This window comes from Fusarium verticillioides, chromosome 5 (assembly GCF_000149555.1).
Source record: "Fusarium verticillioides 7600 chromosome 5, whole genome shotgun sequence".
Lineage (NCBI taxonomy): Eukaryota > Fungi > Ascomycota > Sordariomycetes > Hypocreales > Nectriaceae > Fusarium > Fusarium verticillioides.
The window spans coordinates 4,031,525-4,044,865 of NC_031679.1; the positions used below are offsets into that span (position 1 = coordinate 4,031,525).

The window sequence follows — 13,341 nt, forward strand, 5'->3', positions numbered from 1 at the left end:
GAAATACCTCGCGATGAACATCGCAATAACAGGAAATCTCGGGAAACAGTCATCAGCCTCGAATCGCCGGTGTCTTTAATTGCACAACTCTTCTTGTCTATGACAAGACACAGGATTGATAGATTGAGTACAGAGTATGGAGTACAACCGCCAAAATACGCATTCCTACCCGGGACCTTTAATTTTAATCTTTGCGTAAACACATTTGGAAGGAATTGCTGTAAATTACAGCAGATCTGCCATAAAACAGACGAGTTTTTGCCGAAGTTGAAAAGGCAAGATGAGCAAACCATGAATTTACAGCCTACAGGTAAAGAGCATTTACAGACGGACATCGTCGTTGCGTCAATCCTGCCTTGTGAATTGGCTGATCAAAGCGGGCCTGAAATGGGATCATTGAGAATATTCCACATATTGTCTCCAAGCACGATTAACGAACGTCAAACCCCTTTCTCGGGCGTTCAACACCCTGCAACCACGATGGCTTCACAAGACTCTAGTCTAGCTTCATGTACAATGCTTACGCTTGGTGTCGGGTCGCTGTTCATCATCTTGCAAACTCCAGCCGCGGCTTTACTACGTTCAGAGACAGGGAGACAGCTTACGAGTGGTCTGTCGCTGTTCACGTCTCCGGCAGATGCGAGGGTTCATCCATCGGATGATACCCTATCGTAGTCGTACTGCGACATGTCGCATCTCCCAGGATGCCCTTGTAGACTCGCAGCTGCACCAGTAACAACAGGTAGTATGTGGTCTACGTCCTCAAGTTCAACGACAAGCTGGAGAAATTCGCGATGATGAGTCCAAACTGGATTGACCCTGAGCTGTCGGCTGGCCATCTTGCCTCTTTCAAACAGTTCTAGCTGAATGAAAGCAGCCTTCCCGGCAAACATGAGTTCTTCCGACGTGAAACCACTTGATGCAGAGATCTTTGCAAGAGGATGGATGTATAGAAGAACGGGTATTGGAATCGATCGTATGTTCAGGCTGATTTCTCGATGGGGCTGATGTTGGAGAATACAGGCGCGGCCGTGAACGATAGCGGGACGACGAGTCGCAGAGGGACGGAGGAGGTTCAAGGTTGTCGGCAGAGGCGGGAAACGCGACTGGGATTTGTTGGTGTATTGTTTCGCGCACGCCTGTATCGTCGTGAGCTGGCACCTCTTGATCCTCAGAGTCTCGTCGTTGTCGAAGAGCAACTAGATCCGTGCGATGCTGTCATCTGAGAGGCATGTCGAGTTGTCTATAGGACGGCGACGCTGGTGATTGCAGGCCAGTCGTGGTAAGCGCGACGAATCGTAGGTGTCGGCGAGGATCGAGGGATCAAGAGTCGACGAGGAAGACCGGATGTTCCCGTACTCTTGTAACTCCTCGGTGTCAGCGCTCTTGGAAGCTCAAAGCCCTTCCGGCTCACGCATCGCGCTTGCGCGACAGGTTGGTGGGGTTTTGCAGCGGGGAGGGCATCTCGAATTGTCGCATAGAGCGGACCGTGTTGAGCAAGGAGGAAACGCCGTAGCGAGCGCGGCGGACTCGAAGGGGATGGCGGAAAGGCAGGCGGTCACAGAGGGAGGATGATCAGGTACTCTTCCGCGGCATCTTGAGCACGAAGTCAATTCGGCTTGGGGTCGGGGCGTCGACCGCTAAATCTTCGGAGTTCGGGTGTCGTGACAAGTGACGAGGGTAGAGAGAAGTTATCGGCGGTACAAAACTTACGGTTCGAGTATCGGTGCCGGGCTCAGGCGCAGAAAGAGCGCAGATGTGAGATGTTATGTTGGTCAGCGTCCAGGCAATTGATTGCTTTGGCGAAATGGAGGGTAGCTCGCGCCACACCTACATCTGTGGCGCTCCCAGAGCTCAGCTTCAAGCGACCATTACGAGCGCAAATGAAGAGGTAAAAAGATAAAAATAAAACCAAGTGCAAGCAATTCCTTTGGACTCTAAGATTGAGATCAAGATTCGAAATGAGCGAAAAAAGAAACTCCTCGTATAGCCTTGGTAAAAACAGAAGAGCTGTAAATCATTCCACTTTCAGCTCAATCTCTTTGGGCTTAACTGAAAAGTTTTAAACAATTGAATTCAAGTTGCCTTTATCTATATTGTGCTAAGTATAATCAGTTACTAGGACAATGTCTTATGCTGTTTTAGCAAACATTTGGTTTTAACTCTAGATCAAATTACCCTGCAGTTTCAGGATTTGTCGCACAGCAAGCAATGCTCAAGGGATGGGATCATTGCATGTGCATAATTTGAAGTCAATTCAGTACCAAAATATGGATAATCAGTTGTAGCAGCTGGATTCCAGCGTGCAAAGTCGCAAATCAGTTCATCGGCCCTTTACGACAAAACTATTATGACGAGATCTCCACAACCCATGAGAACTTTGCCACCACGCTCGCGCTTGAATTCGGAATTAGTATACGGAGCTCAGCAGTAACGGGCATACTCAAAATACCGGAGAAACCAAACCACCCGAGCCTTACACATAGACTTGTAAATAATACCACGCGCCTTCAGTTCCTCCTTCAGATCAACCATGCTTCCCACTTTGATGATGAGATTATCTCCATCGTACTCGACGACCCAATCATTCGAGCCAAAGATATCCCCTAGCGCCTCTCGGAGCTTCTCCATCTTGCAGAACCGTTTCACGGGGAACTCGTGTCTGAAGACGAGCTTCTTGGTGTCGACAGCATTTGTGCTGCCCCACCATTTGATGATAACCATTGTCGCGTGATGTTGGGTGTTACTGCCCGAACTGGGTCTACAAGAGGGTTAATCTGAGTTGATAGACCTGACAACCGATGCTTACATCCCGCGAACGACTCTTTTTTGATAGACTTGTTGACTTGGAAGGCGTGTATGGGAATGATAATCCGGGGCCTCGGGAGCCTTTTATAGGGGCCCTGAAGACGAAAGTTGTTTAACATTCACAACTTGATGAGGTGGTTCACTTGCCGAAGAAACTCATGATAAGAACACTGATGCCTGCTGATATGGGGGCTCCAAGAAACATCAGACACACCTGTCCCTGGATGCACCTGATGGCTCATGGCCAATTGGCATATGCTAGCCATCAGTTGAACAATGATGAGCTCTCAGGTAGTGGCTGCGGATACCTGGTGTACTTGGCGCACCTTCACAACATCAAGTGATGACAGTGTTTGAACAAAAGGACCATGCTGACGGCCCTCATCAGCGGAAAGATGTCTGTGGATAGATCGCTGGCAGTGGTCCAGTGGACATCTTGAAGGCCATCAAGATTGGCTCTTAAAGGTACCTATCTGGTACCTATCTGCTTTCCTTTAACGCGGCTAGTCACTGACAGATGCAAGACCAAGCAGGGAGCCGCGGAGTGGAAATGCGAGCATGACATCAAACTCTAGCTCATCGACGACAAGGGAACGTTTGAAAAAGCGCTGAGAGACATTTATCCTCTTGGGTTCAAAGTGGACTATAAGTACAGCCCAAGTACTTGCCGTGTTACTGTGCTTGCGAAGGCCAAAGAGCTGAAGGACCTGCAGAAAAAGCTCCAGGATGTCGGTGCCATCCTTCAGGGCCGATTCGGGCGAAGAGGATGAGCGCTGAGATGGATCGTCCAGTATCAAGGGGACGGACGAGACGCGTACGTCGAATGTCATTTAGAGATACCGACAGTTATGAGCTACCTGTAGTTGCTCACATAGGAATCACATAAGCTGAACCACCATAAATGACGACTGAAAGAAGTGATGTTGAGAGATGACCGATGGCCGATCCAAGACCCCCGTAGTCGTCACGGCGACCCTGCAATAAGATGTCAATCGAGAAGTGAAGAAACCTGAATGGCCGAGCACGCGTGGAACCACTTTGTTATGGATGTTGTGAGCCGATGCACGATTCGAAGCTCCAGGACAGTGACGATGAGGTCCCCGAATGATCTAGAGAGTGACAAGCTGAAACTCATTCTGTGCGGTGATTAGAAGCGCTGCGACAGGTTCGAGTGTGAATGGAGTTATTGTTAGTTGTCTGCTCAGCCAGGTTCTAGTTATAAATAACAGATAAATGAACAACAGCCAGCAACCCATCAATCCATCAACTCATCAACCCATCAACCCATCAAGCTACAACTACACACAAAAAGTCTACATCTACCAACAGCCACTATACAGCAAGAATGACTGCAGATTCCCAACAAGGAGACAAGAGAGAATGGCACACATTCGAACAGAATATTCCAGAAAGCCTCGTCAGCGACTACGATAAGCTGAAGGAAGGCTTGAAGAAATACTTTCCAGGGGGAATTGATGTCACATTTGTGGAGGCATCCGCCCACCATGCAGCACTCTACAAGGTAATCGGATTACGAGAAAGTCCCGACAGGATCAACCTACAGAAATTCCTCATGGAGGGAAAATATATTTTGCAGGAATGAGCACAGAGGCAAGGAGGGGAAGGCAGCAGCGAAGCTTGTAGGCCAAGGTGAGAGAAGGTCGGTTATCTCCTATAGTCAAGGTTGAAAAGCCTTGGAAAGCAGAGCCTAGCCAAGCTAAGGGTATAATTGGCCAACCGTAATCTACGCTTTACTGTCCTGAAAGATGAGGTGACCCTAGTAATTGTGAGAGGAAGAAATGCGAGCAATGCAGAATGCGTCACAGTGCACCACGCTTGGGTTGATATTTTCTCACTTCCCAAGAGGGCATGAGACTGTATCTATCGAGAATAAAACAAGTGGCCACTGTTGAATGGCTGCGTTAGAGCACGACTGCGTATCTCGAGTGGACCTTCATAATTGTGTAAAAGTTTGTGGACTCGTGAACTGAAAGACAATTCACTCGATACAGGAGACTGAGAAACTGACGTTCACAGCCTGGTGGTAGTGACATTGTGCTTGATGCAAAGTGAGTAAAAAGAGCCAGCAGGGGACATTGGGTATGGATAGACGCGGCCAGTCAGTAGAACGGCTGGCCAAGGAAGCAAATTGATCACGTACCCACTAAAGAATCACACAGCGAACAATCAAGAATTATATTCTCCGCAGCCACAATGTCAGGAGACTCAAATACCGGAGACAAAACTGAATACAGTGCACGGACTGTTTACATCCCTCTGAAGCTCGTTGAAAAAGAAAAGCTAGAGGCTTTGTACCGCCAATTGAAGATCTTCTATCCTGGTGGATTCGTTACGAAACACACAGATGTTGGGAGCTTTACAAGATAGTGGGGCTCGTTGTCAAGGGTTCAGCGGAGTTCAATTTGATGAAAGAACTGCAGAAACTTGAGCTTATCATGGAGGAATGAAACGTGGGTATACTGGGAGGGGAGTGTCGTGATGGACGACCAGGAAGAAGAAAAAGCATATTCTTAGTCCTAAGAGTTGCATCTAAACAGAAAGGATGTCTCAATTTGATCACAAGGATAAGAAAAGTGCTCAAGTTTCATTCGAGGAGATCATCCTGGTGACAGAACTGTCATTACCACCTCACCAATAGTGTTTGCCGCGTTGGTATGCCTGTCAAATTCAATAGCACAATGAAGTCCTACCTGATTCAGTACATATTTTACACAAATCACTTGGGCAGCAATCGAAAAAAGTCCCGAGGTTTACGTTGACTGAGAGGGAATTATGAAACGATTCACTCTCGACAAGTGAAGAGGCCGGAATCACCGAGCTGTCGAGAGTGATGAAGTGCCCGATTTATCTGTGAAAGGACTCCATTTTGAAGGTTGTTCATTGACAGAGGGCTGATGATCGCGCCAACAATTGACTGTGACAAGTGTCTATTGCAACGACAGTGAAGCCTTTCAGAGCTGAAGATTGACTATAGAAAGAGACGATTCGCCAGAAGTCATTAGCCAGACAACCAAACAACATCAACAACAGCACCGAACCCACTACCAACTTCACATGCACATTCACATTCGCCATCTACAACCATGCCTGCAGACCAACAGCCCGAGACTCATGGAAGTCAAATCGAATATGTCCCCGTCCGTCTTGTCAAGGATATGGAGAGCTTTAAAACAGCATTGAGGACACACTACGGTGAAGGAGTGACGCACCCTTACGAGAGCTCACATAGAGGAGAGGCTGTACATATGGTTTTGGCACTGAATGCGAGTACAGGACCATCAAATCTGGTAAAGACTCTGCAGGATGAGGGTGTTCTCAAGAAAGACGGCGAATGAAGAGGGGGAGCGAGAAGTCTGGTATCATGGGTCCCCGTTACTCAGAAATGAGGATATAGCAACTGAGGCGCTTGATATGTCAGGTGCAATGAGACAATGAGACCATTTTGACTTCACAGTTGCAGGCCTCAAGTGACGAGGACAGGTGATTCGTTTGTACAGAAGAGGACGAATCTCTGAATAGTTGATCCATCAACTTATTCGCTCTCAAGAGTGAGGCTCATTGTCTGTCCGATGGCAGTGAAACCACCATGGCCGCCTATAAATTGCATCGTCGTATTAGAAAAAATGAAACAACAATCAACATCATAACTCATTTATAGAATAGCAACTAGCAACTCATACCACATACTCTTGATTATAAAAAGGTTAGAACAATGGCGACTTATGGAATTCAAATCCACGATATCCCTATTCGGCTTATTGGGGACGAGAATGCTTTCGAAAGAGCTGTAGAGGCCATTTATCCCAATGGCGTCACGTTTACATATCACAGAACAGGCACTAAGTACTCACCATGGCCAGTCTGCAATGTTCAAGCGAATGCAAGCACTGGACCTACTGATCTCGTCAAACATCTGCAGGACGCGGAGGTTATCATGAAAGAATGAAGGGGACAGGGAGGTTGGTGGAGGGAGGAGAAATATGCTAAACAAAGTTTTGTTGCTAGTTCGATGAGGATAAGGAGCTCTAAGTAGGTGATTTAATTAATTTAGCCACTGTATTGCAATACGAAGGCGATGTCCTCCAAAAGGCTTCCAAGTGCATACCAAAACGCTTGGCATCTGTGAGTAGGATGCCATCGCGAAGCGATTACGAACCCGTTCTTGAAACCGAAGTGACCTGAAATCACCTTGATACTCAACCACGTAAGCGAAAGGGTCATGCAGAGCAATAAAGTTTCGCGTGTTAGGGCACGGCTGGCAAACTCTATATAAATGGCACGATGCAAGCCCTCCACGTCATTGGAGCAACCTTTTTGTGGTCAATTGGACGTCATTCAACAGCCAATAGGAAGGACTGAAAGGTTTGCCCGACTCTAAATTGGCTCGCAATGAATGAAGAGGAAAGTGACGCAGAGCTCACCAGAATACAGCTATCCTGAAAAGGGCCAGGCATTATTCAGGGTCAACGATGAATGCGAGAAGCGGATTCATGGTTTGCATGATAGAGAGTAGAGAGTGGTTCTAGTTTCTGCTTCTTCCAGAAGAAGAAGAAGGGGCTTGTTGTATGTTTTGCCATTTGTAGCTGAGAGTTGTGGCTGAAAGCATGTCTTGGGCCCACGTATTTGAGTTACAGGTTTGACGAAGCACCTGGCCACGAGTAGAACAGGAAACAGCTGCATGGTAGAAGGGACACTGGCAATTGTAATCAAGAGGAGAATGCTTCTCAGTTTGATAGGGAATGTGCCAAGTGTGCCAGTTGAATGGACCATGTAAGAAAAATCGCGGTTATACTAGACTTCTTGCACGCCCGACTCTGCCAGGCTGTGGCTTAGATCTAAGTTTCTGAGATAACGACAGAGTCTTATCGGCTCTTGATATGACGAATGCCTGGTTAAACGAGTCTATTTGTACGGAGTATGGCGGCCATAATTACCACAAGGTTCACAACTTGGTGAGTTATACTTACAACACCAATTCAAAAACGCCCCAGCTTAATCATGAGGAGAATAAATATACGTGTACTCTCGGATCATGCGCTACCACCAAGCACCTCTCTGTTCCAAACATGTACGCTGCAGGATGTTGATTCTCAACTTGTTCAGTATCGCCATCTTGGCCCTCACCAACCCGGTATTCGCCTCACCTATCCTTGGCGACAACGCACTCGAGGCTCGCGACCAACCGCCACCACCTCAACCTCCCGTCCCTCCTCCTGTACCTCCACCTCCGCCGCCGCCGGGCCCAACAGCAACTCCAACAACCACCGCAAACAACTCAACTGTGGCGGGTCAACCACCTATTGCCCCTCAAACCGGCCCTATCCCAAGAATCCACCTCGTCTCGAGGCATATACTCGACTACTTCACCGGCATACCCGTTCCTCCACGTCAACCACCCCAACGGCGCAACCTTCCAGGTAACTTTGACGGAAAAATACCAGACTTTGTAAAAGACGACAGGTACGAATGGAATAGCCAACAATACCCCGCCTATTCTCTAGGGAGAATCCTCCTGGGCGCAAAGTCATATGCGAACGGGAAGGGGAGAACTTGCAGTGGTTCTTTGGTTGGACCGCGGCACGTCTTGATAGCGAGGCACTGCTTCGGGTGGGATACATTATCCGACACTGTTACGTTTGAATCCAACTTCTTCGAGGGTCAGAGTGGAGGGATATCGTACGTGACGGACGTCATCGCTCTGGAGGACGCCCTAGATTGTCACAGAACGCCCATGAATGAACAGGAGAAATTTGAATGCATGCTCTGTAACGATTGGGCCATATTGATTCTCGCGGATCGAATGGGCGATACGCACGGGTACCTCGGGGTAAAAGAATTCGATACAAAGACACTGATGCACACGCAAACCTTTGTGAGTAAATGAGAACAGAATAAGAGAATCAACACTAACCTTGAATAGTCACACGTGGGGTATCCTAATAGGTACCTTTATCATAAAGAAAAGCCTATGCGACAGGATGGGATAACAGCAGAGAGATGCTATCACTCCTGCGATATTCCTGGCGACAGGATTATCACTGATGCAGATTGCCAGGGCGGAACATCAGGAGGACCCTTGTTCAGGATGGAGGATGGGCTAGCTTGGCAGTATGGCGTGGCAAGTTCACGTTTTGGGAACTTTGCTAGCAGTGTGCCTCCTCCGGATAAGTGTGCTTTTGTATCGAGCACCAAGTTTATCAGTGCAGTTGCCATGGCGCGACAGCATTTCCCGTAATAGCTCAGGCAATGGAGAGGCTAGATGGTCATGTAACTGTATACGAGAAGTAAATTGCATCGATTGACCACGAAATTGCCGCACTACTTTAGTCTGTGATATAGATGCAGCGGTTCTAGTGGGAGCCATGGCAGCCCGATCAAGACACAGACGATGGAAGATACATGAGAGTAAGAGGATGTGATAATGAGAACAGGGGACGAAACCTTCTTTCACACCTTTACGCGTCTGCGAAACGAGTGAGTGGCCATGGTAAGCGGAACGAGACGTATTCAAACCCCCTGAACGGGTGAACAGGCCTAGAACAACCACTGACGGTGACGGAACACTACACTATTGCCGCTAGGACAGTGATCAAATCATGGAATATGGTTTGTGTGGCTGCAAAGACCTCTGACACCCAATGAGCAGGAGTGGCCAAACATCTAGCTCCTTACGAAGGGGGACACTGGAAATCTACGGTCACAGGGTCAGAACATCTAGGATAGCAGCAAGCCACTAAGCAAGGATACGGAAACAGCCAAAGAACCAGTAAGCGCTCGCTGTCCACTGAAATTCTCGAACCCGTCATGGATGTCAGTGAAGGCTACCTCGATACGAAGCCCTTGTGTTGTGACTTGACGAGACGCATGCTACCATTCAAAATGCCAGCCTCCATATATAACAGAACTGGCTGCGCTGAGACGTAGCTGCATTAACGAATACAGGCTTCTGTATCATTATGGTTGCGCGTTATGAGTGGCGAGAAATTGCGTGACCACCAGGTTCTGCTCCGCGTCTAGGATGGCCATTTGGAAGCTGAATTCAGCACAGATAACTGAGACTACTAATTAGGATGAACAAAAGCTACTGGGAAAGGGTGGCAAGAGGGCCGCAGAATGGCGAGTGCGTCCCTAGCACATCGCTGATGTCGTTGAAGGGCACTTGGACATGGAGACCATGGTCGTCGTGACTTGACGTATCTCAAGCGACCATTCAAGGTGATTGGCTTTCAAAAGCGATGGAGCTGAAGCCCAAGAAAGACTGATGTAGCAATGCTTCAGGATTTTGCCATGGGAGCTGGTCGGGAGGAGGGATGAAGGATTCCGCGGTTGCACAACCGGTTGCCCCTGAACACCACCCTGAACAACATCACATGTCGACGGGCAGTCTGGCCACCCACCCATCATCGAAGATCCAGCCCAGCGAGCGTATGAAAGACTTTGTGGCTTGCATTGAACCCGAGTTCTGAATGTGTTATAGCATGGGTGGCAGCATGCACTGCTTCGACATCTCAGCTCGAAGTCTCGAACATGGAAGTTCCACTAGGCAGAGCCACTAAGGTGACCCTGGCGAATCTCCCAAGTTGCAATCGATCTTCGGTACCGAGAGAAGCGTACTGAGAGGATTGTGCTGAAAGATGTTATGTTGATGAGCTTCTTCTTGGAGATGTTGTGAGCATGTGCTGAGGATATTCGACCCTCTTGGACACGAGCCCTCTGTATTTATAATGAGAGATTTCAGCAAGGAAGACCTAATCTGGGAGATGATCTGAAAGGACGAGATAATTCGTACACCGTCTATCCACTCATGGATGATCTCGGATGCCACCGCGTTACTTTGCTCCATTGATGTACATTGTTAGACGACAAGGCTTACCAGTAGAACTGTAGCCCCAGGGGAGGGGACACAAACCTTTGGACTTGGATTCGTCGTAGATCGCCGCGGTTTGGTGAAAGCTAGTCTCACCTTTTCTGTCACCCAGAGGCCGTCAGACGTCAACATCCGCTTCTGATCTAGCTACTCAAGGCTCCCTGGCTCTCTATCTTTGGTCTGACAGATCATTGGAGTTTCCATATCTCCTTGATCTCCAACCTGACCTATGCTTGGCAAGCAAGAGGAACGGAATACTGAGCCGTGTTATTATCTTGACCTAAGTCTAGGTGAGGCTTGATAAGAGTTGCAATGAGGCCAACCTATAATTTCACCTGAGTCAGAGTGAGCTTCATCAGCCTTTCTCGGGAAGAGTAGGATGGCGAACCTCCCCAAGTCCAAGCCAAGCCTTGATTCCCCAACGTCAGAATGATAACATGAATTGTTGTTGGCGCTATCTCCCCTTGCTTCTTGGCTTAGGTTCCGACCCCATCCGGACCACGACAGCTGAGTCCCCGAAGCGCTGACGGGACCCCAATAGTAGCCCCGGAGACTCTTTTCCCCAAGAAGCCAAGCGAAATCCACGCTATACGACGCTGAATCTCACCACAGAGCCTCATCGGATGAAATAGGAACCCAAACACATTCCAAGCGCCTTTGAGCAACCAATCTACGGAAATGGACATTTCTACAAGGTCGCATCGCGTGTTCCAGCCCCGGAGCAATAACCTTTCGTCTCGAGGATGACGTGCCAAGAATACGAGCCCCGTAAGCATCCGACCCTTCAAACCAACAACATCTCAAACGAATACAGTAATTGCGCCGATGCATTCGCTTAGACAGCACCATTAGTAAACCGTCTGTGCTCATCATCCCCAGTTATCACAGTGAGATACCCTTGCGGGGAAGGGTAATCACTCCCCGTTCTAGCTGAAATAGCTGATGTTTAGCCAAAGCCAAGCCCAAAACCCCCAGACTACGGAGTACCAACGCCCGTAAAGTGGAACAACGTCACAGCGCATTTGGAGCTGGTGCAGATCTGTGAGACACCAGCGGTGAATCCTTCGAGAAGACGTCTAGTGGCAGATCCTGTCGAAAAGAATCCGGGAAGGCGGGTTATCTTGAGCCTATCATTTGACGCTGAGCAGGCGTAGAGTCGATAGTGCAGGCGGCTACTGGAATGTGTATGTCTGAGTAGGGCTAAGCACATGCATGACTAGCTAGATAGAATGTATGATGAGAAAGCGGCAATTCTTCTAGAAAACAAGATCAGCGAGCTTAAACCTAACCCTAGTATCATTTCACCGGCGTATCACTGGATAATTGCTGTGGCGGAGCATCGTTAGTGGAGTGCTAGTGCACTGTTCGCGGAGTAAACAGCCCCCCAACCCCCCTCAGTGAGATGCGGGCACTGAACCGCTAGATCCCCCGCAGATATCACATTCTAACGTAGCTAATAAACTGGAGCGGGAATCTTCGGAACGGTCTGGACTTGCCAAGAGGGGGTTCTGACACAGACGCGATGATGTTGTGATGCAATGCTCCAAAGCTCAAGCTGTGAGGGATCAGGGTGGTATTCGTGACCCAATCTCTGGCACATCCCTGTGAGATGGGCTTACGGGTTGCATTGAGCAGTATGCATGCCGTACTTCAGGTAGTCGGATCATTGTCATTGCGTAAGTTTGATAGCGTAAACTGGGGGAGATCAAAGGTTCGATCTATGGTTCACTTACAACGACCTTATCTCTAAAGATGATGCCAATAAGGAGAGCAGCCAAGGTGACTCCTCTCCTTGGCCAAAAAGGTGCGGAGGCAGCCAAGTAATGTCAGCGGAGTAGCCAAGCTAGTCTCATTCAATGCGGAGACAACTACCACACTCACTCTTGGCCAACATCTAATGAATCATGCAAATAATACAAATTACAAAAACAATCATCTAACAACTTACTCTCTCATCGTGAGCTGCAATGACGCGGGGGAAACGGTCCTCACTTCCACTGGATCCCTGCTGCTCATTACCCCATGTCGACCCCGCAACCTTAATCGTTAAGCTTAATCTCCTTCCCTGTTCGGTATGGTACGACCTTGTTGCTGCGGGCGTACAGTTCTGGAAATCCCGCAGTGGGGAATCAAACTTGGAGTTCTCGTCTACCTGGCTCATATGTAAATGGGATGGCTGTTTTGGAGGTAGGCAGTGCAATACGAAATTCTCCAATAAGAGAAGAGACTAACGGCTCGTGATGACAACGCCACCTCAGTTTGACCATTCTTCTAGAAGGAAAGAAGCATTTTTAATCCAAAGCTTAATACATTCTCGTATGGAATCCAACCTGTTAAACGCTCGGAACTAGTTTCTTGAACGGTGTAAGTCATCTTGGCGCCGTTTTCTAGCGTGGTGATAAACTTGCTCCGACGGCAAAGCGCAGACCATCTGTTGATCAAAGACACACAACACCATGAGAGTGTTGTCAGCTAGTTCATCCCTGTTCTCGCAAGACGAGTACTACCCCAAGTTTTCTTGGCGACGGTCTAGACCAACTTAATCTGTACTTCCCAGATCTGCCCTCCGAATATCACGGTCTACGGGGTTGCCGACTCCTACTCTGCACCCCGCAATGCGGGGGATGATCAAGGACCATGGGGAA

At 48.4% G+C, this 13,341-nt stretch overlaps 5 protein-coding genes across 5 annotated transcripts; 3 read left to right on the forward strand and 2 right to left on the reverse strand.

Annotated features, from left to right (window-relative positions):
• Positions 1-2,348: 2,348 nt before the first annotated feature.
• Positions 2,349-2,724, reverse strand: FVEG_09374 (hypothetical protein; the record flags this gene model as incomplete). Its single annotated transcript, XM_018898362.1, has 2 exons — positions 2,349-2,397; positions 2,453-2,724. The coding sequence occupies 2 exons, from the start codon at positions 2,722-2,724 to the stop codon at positions 2,349-2,351; spliced, it is 321 nt and encodes a 106-aa protein (XP_018756231.1).
• Positions 2,725-4,153: 1,429 nt separating this feature from the next.
• On the forward strand, positions 4,154-4,411 carry FVEG_16570 (hypothetical protein; the record flags this gene model as incomplete). Its single annotated transcript, XM_018905818.1, has 1 exon — positions 4,154-4,411. One exon carries the CDS (start codon positions 4,154-4,156, stop codon positions 4,409-4,411), a length of 258 nt encoding a protein of 85 aa, XP_018756232.1.
• A 1,501-nt stretch (positions 4,412-5,912) lies between these two features.
• FVEG_16571 (hypothetical protein) lies at positions 5,913-6,164 on the forward strand (the record flags this gene model as incomplete). The annotated part of the gene is made up of 1 exon (XM_018905819.1): positions 5,913-6,164. The coding sequence occupies one exon, from the start codon at positions 5,913-5,915 to the stop codon at positions 6,162-6,164; it is 252 nt and encodes an 83-aa protein (XP_018756233.1).
• Positions 6,165-7,909: 1,745 nt separating this feature from the next.
• FVEG_09375 (hypothetical protein) lies at positions 7,910-9,064 on the forward strand (the record flags this gene model as incomplete). The annotated part of the gene is made up of 2 exons (XM_018898363.1): positions 7,910-8,701; positions 8,750-9,064. The coding sequence occupies 2 exons, from the start codon at positions 7,910-7,912 to the stop codon at positions 9,062-9,064; spliced, it is 1,107 nt and encodes a 368-aa protein (XP_018756234.1).
• Positions 9,065-12,346: 3,282 nt separating this feature from the next.
• Positions 12,347-13,069, reverse strand: FVEG_09376 (hypothetical protein; the record flags this gene model as incomplete). Its single annotated transcript, XM_018898364.1, has 4 exons — positions 12,347-12,414; positions 12,578-12,590; positions 12,645-12,872; positions 13,007-13,069. The coding sequence occupies 4 exons, from the start codon at positions 13,067-13,069 to the stop codon at positions 12,347-12,349; spliced, it is 372 nt and encodes a 123-aa protein (XP_018756235.1).
• Positions 13,070-13,341: the final 272 nt, after the last annotated feature.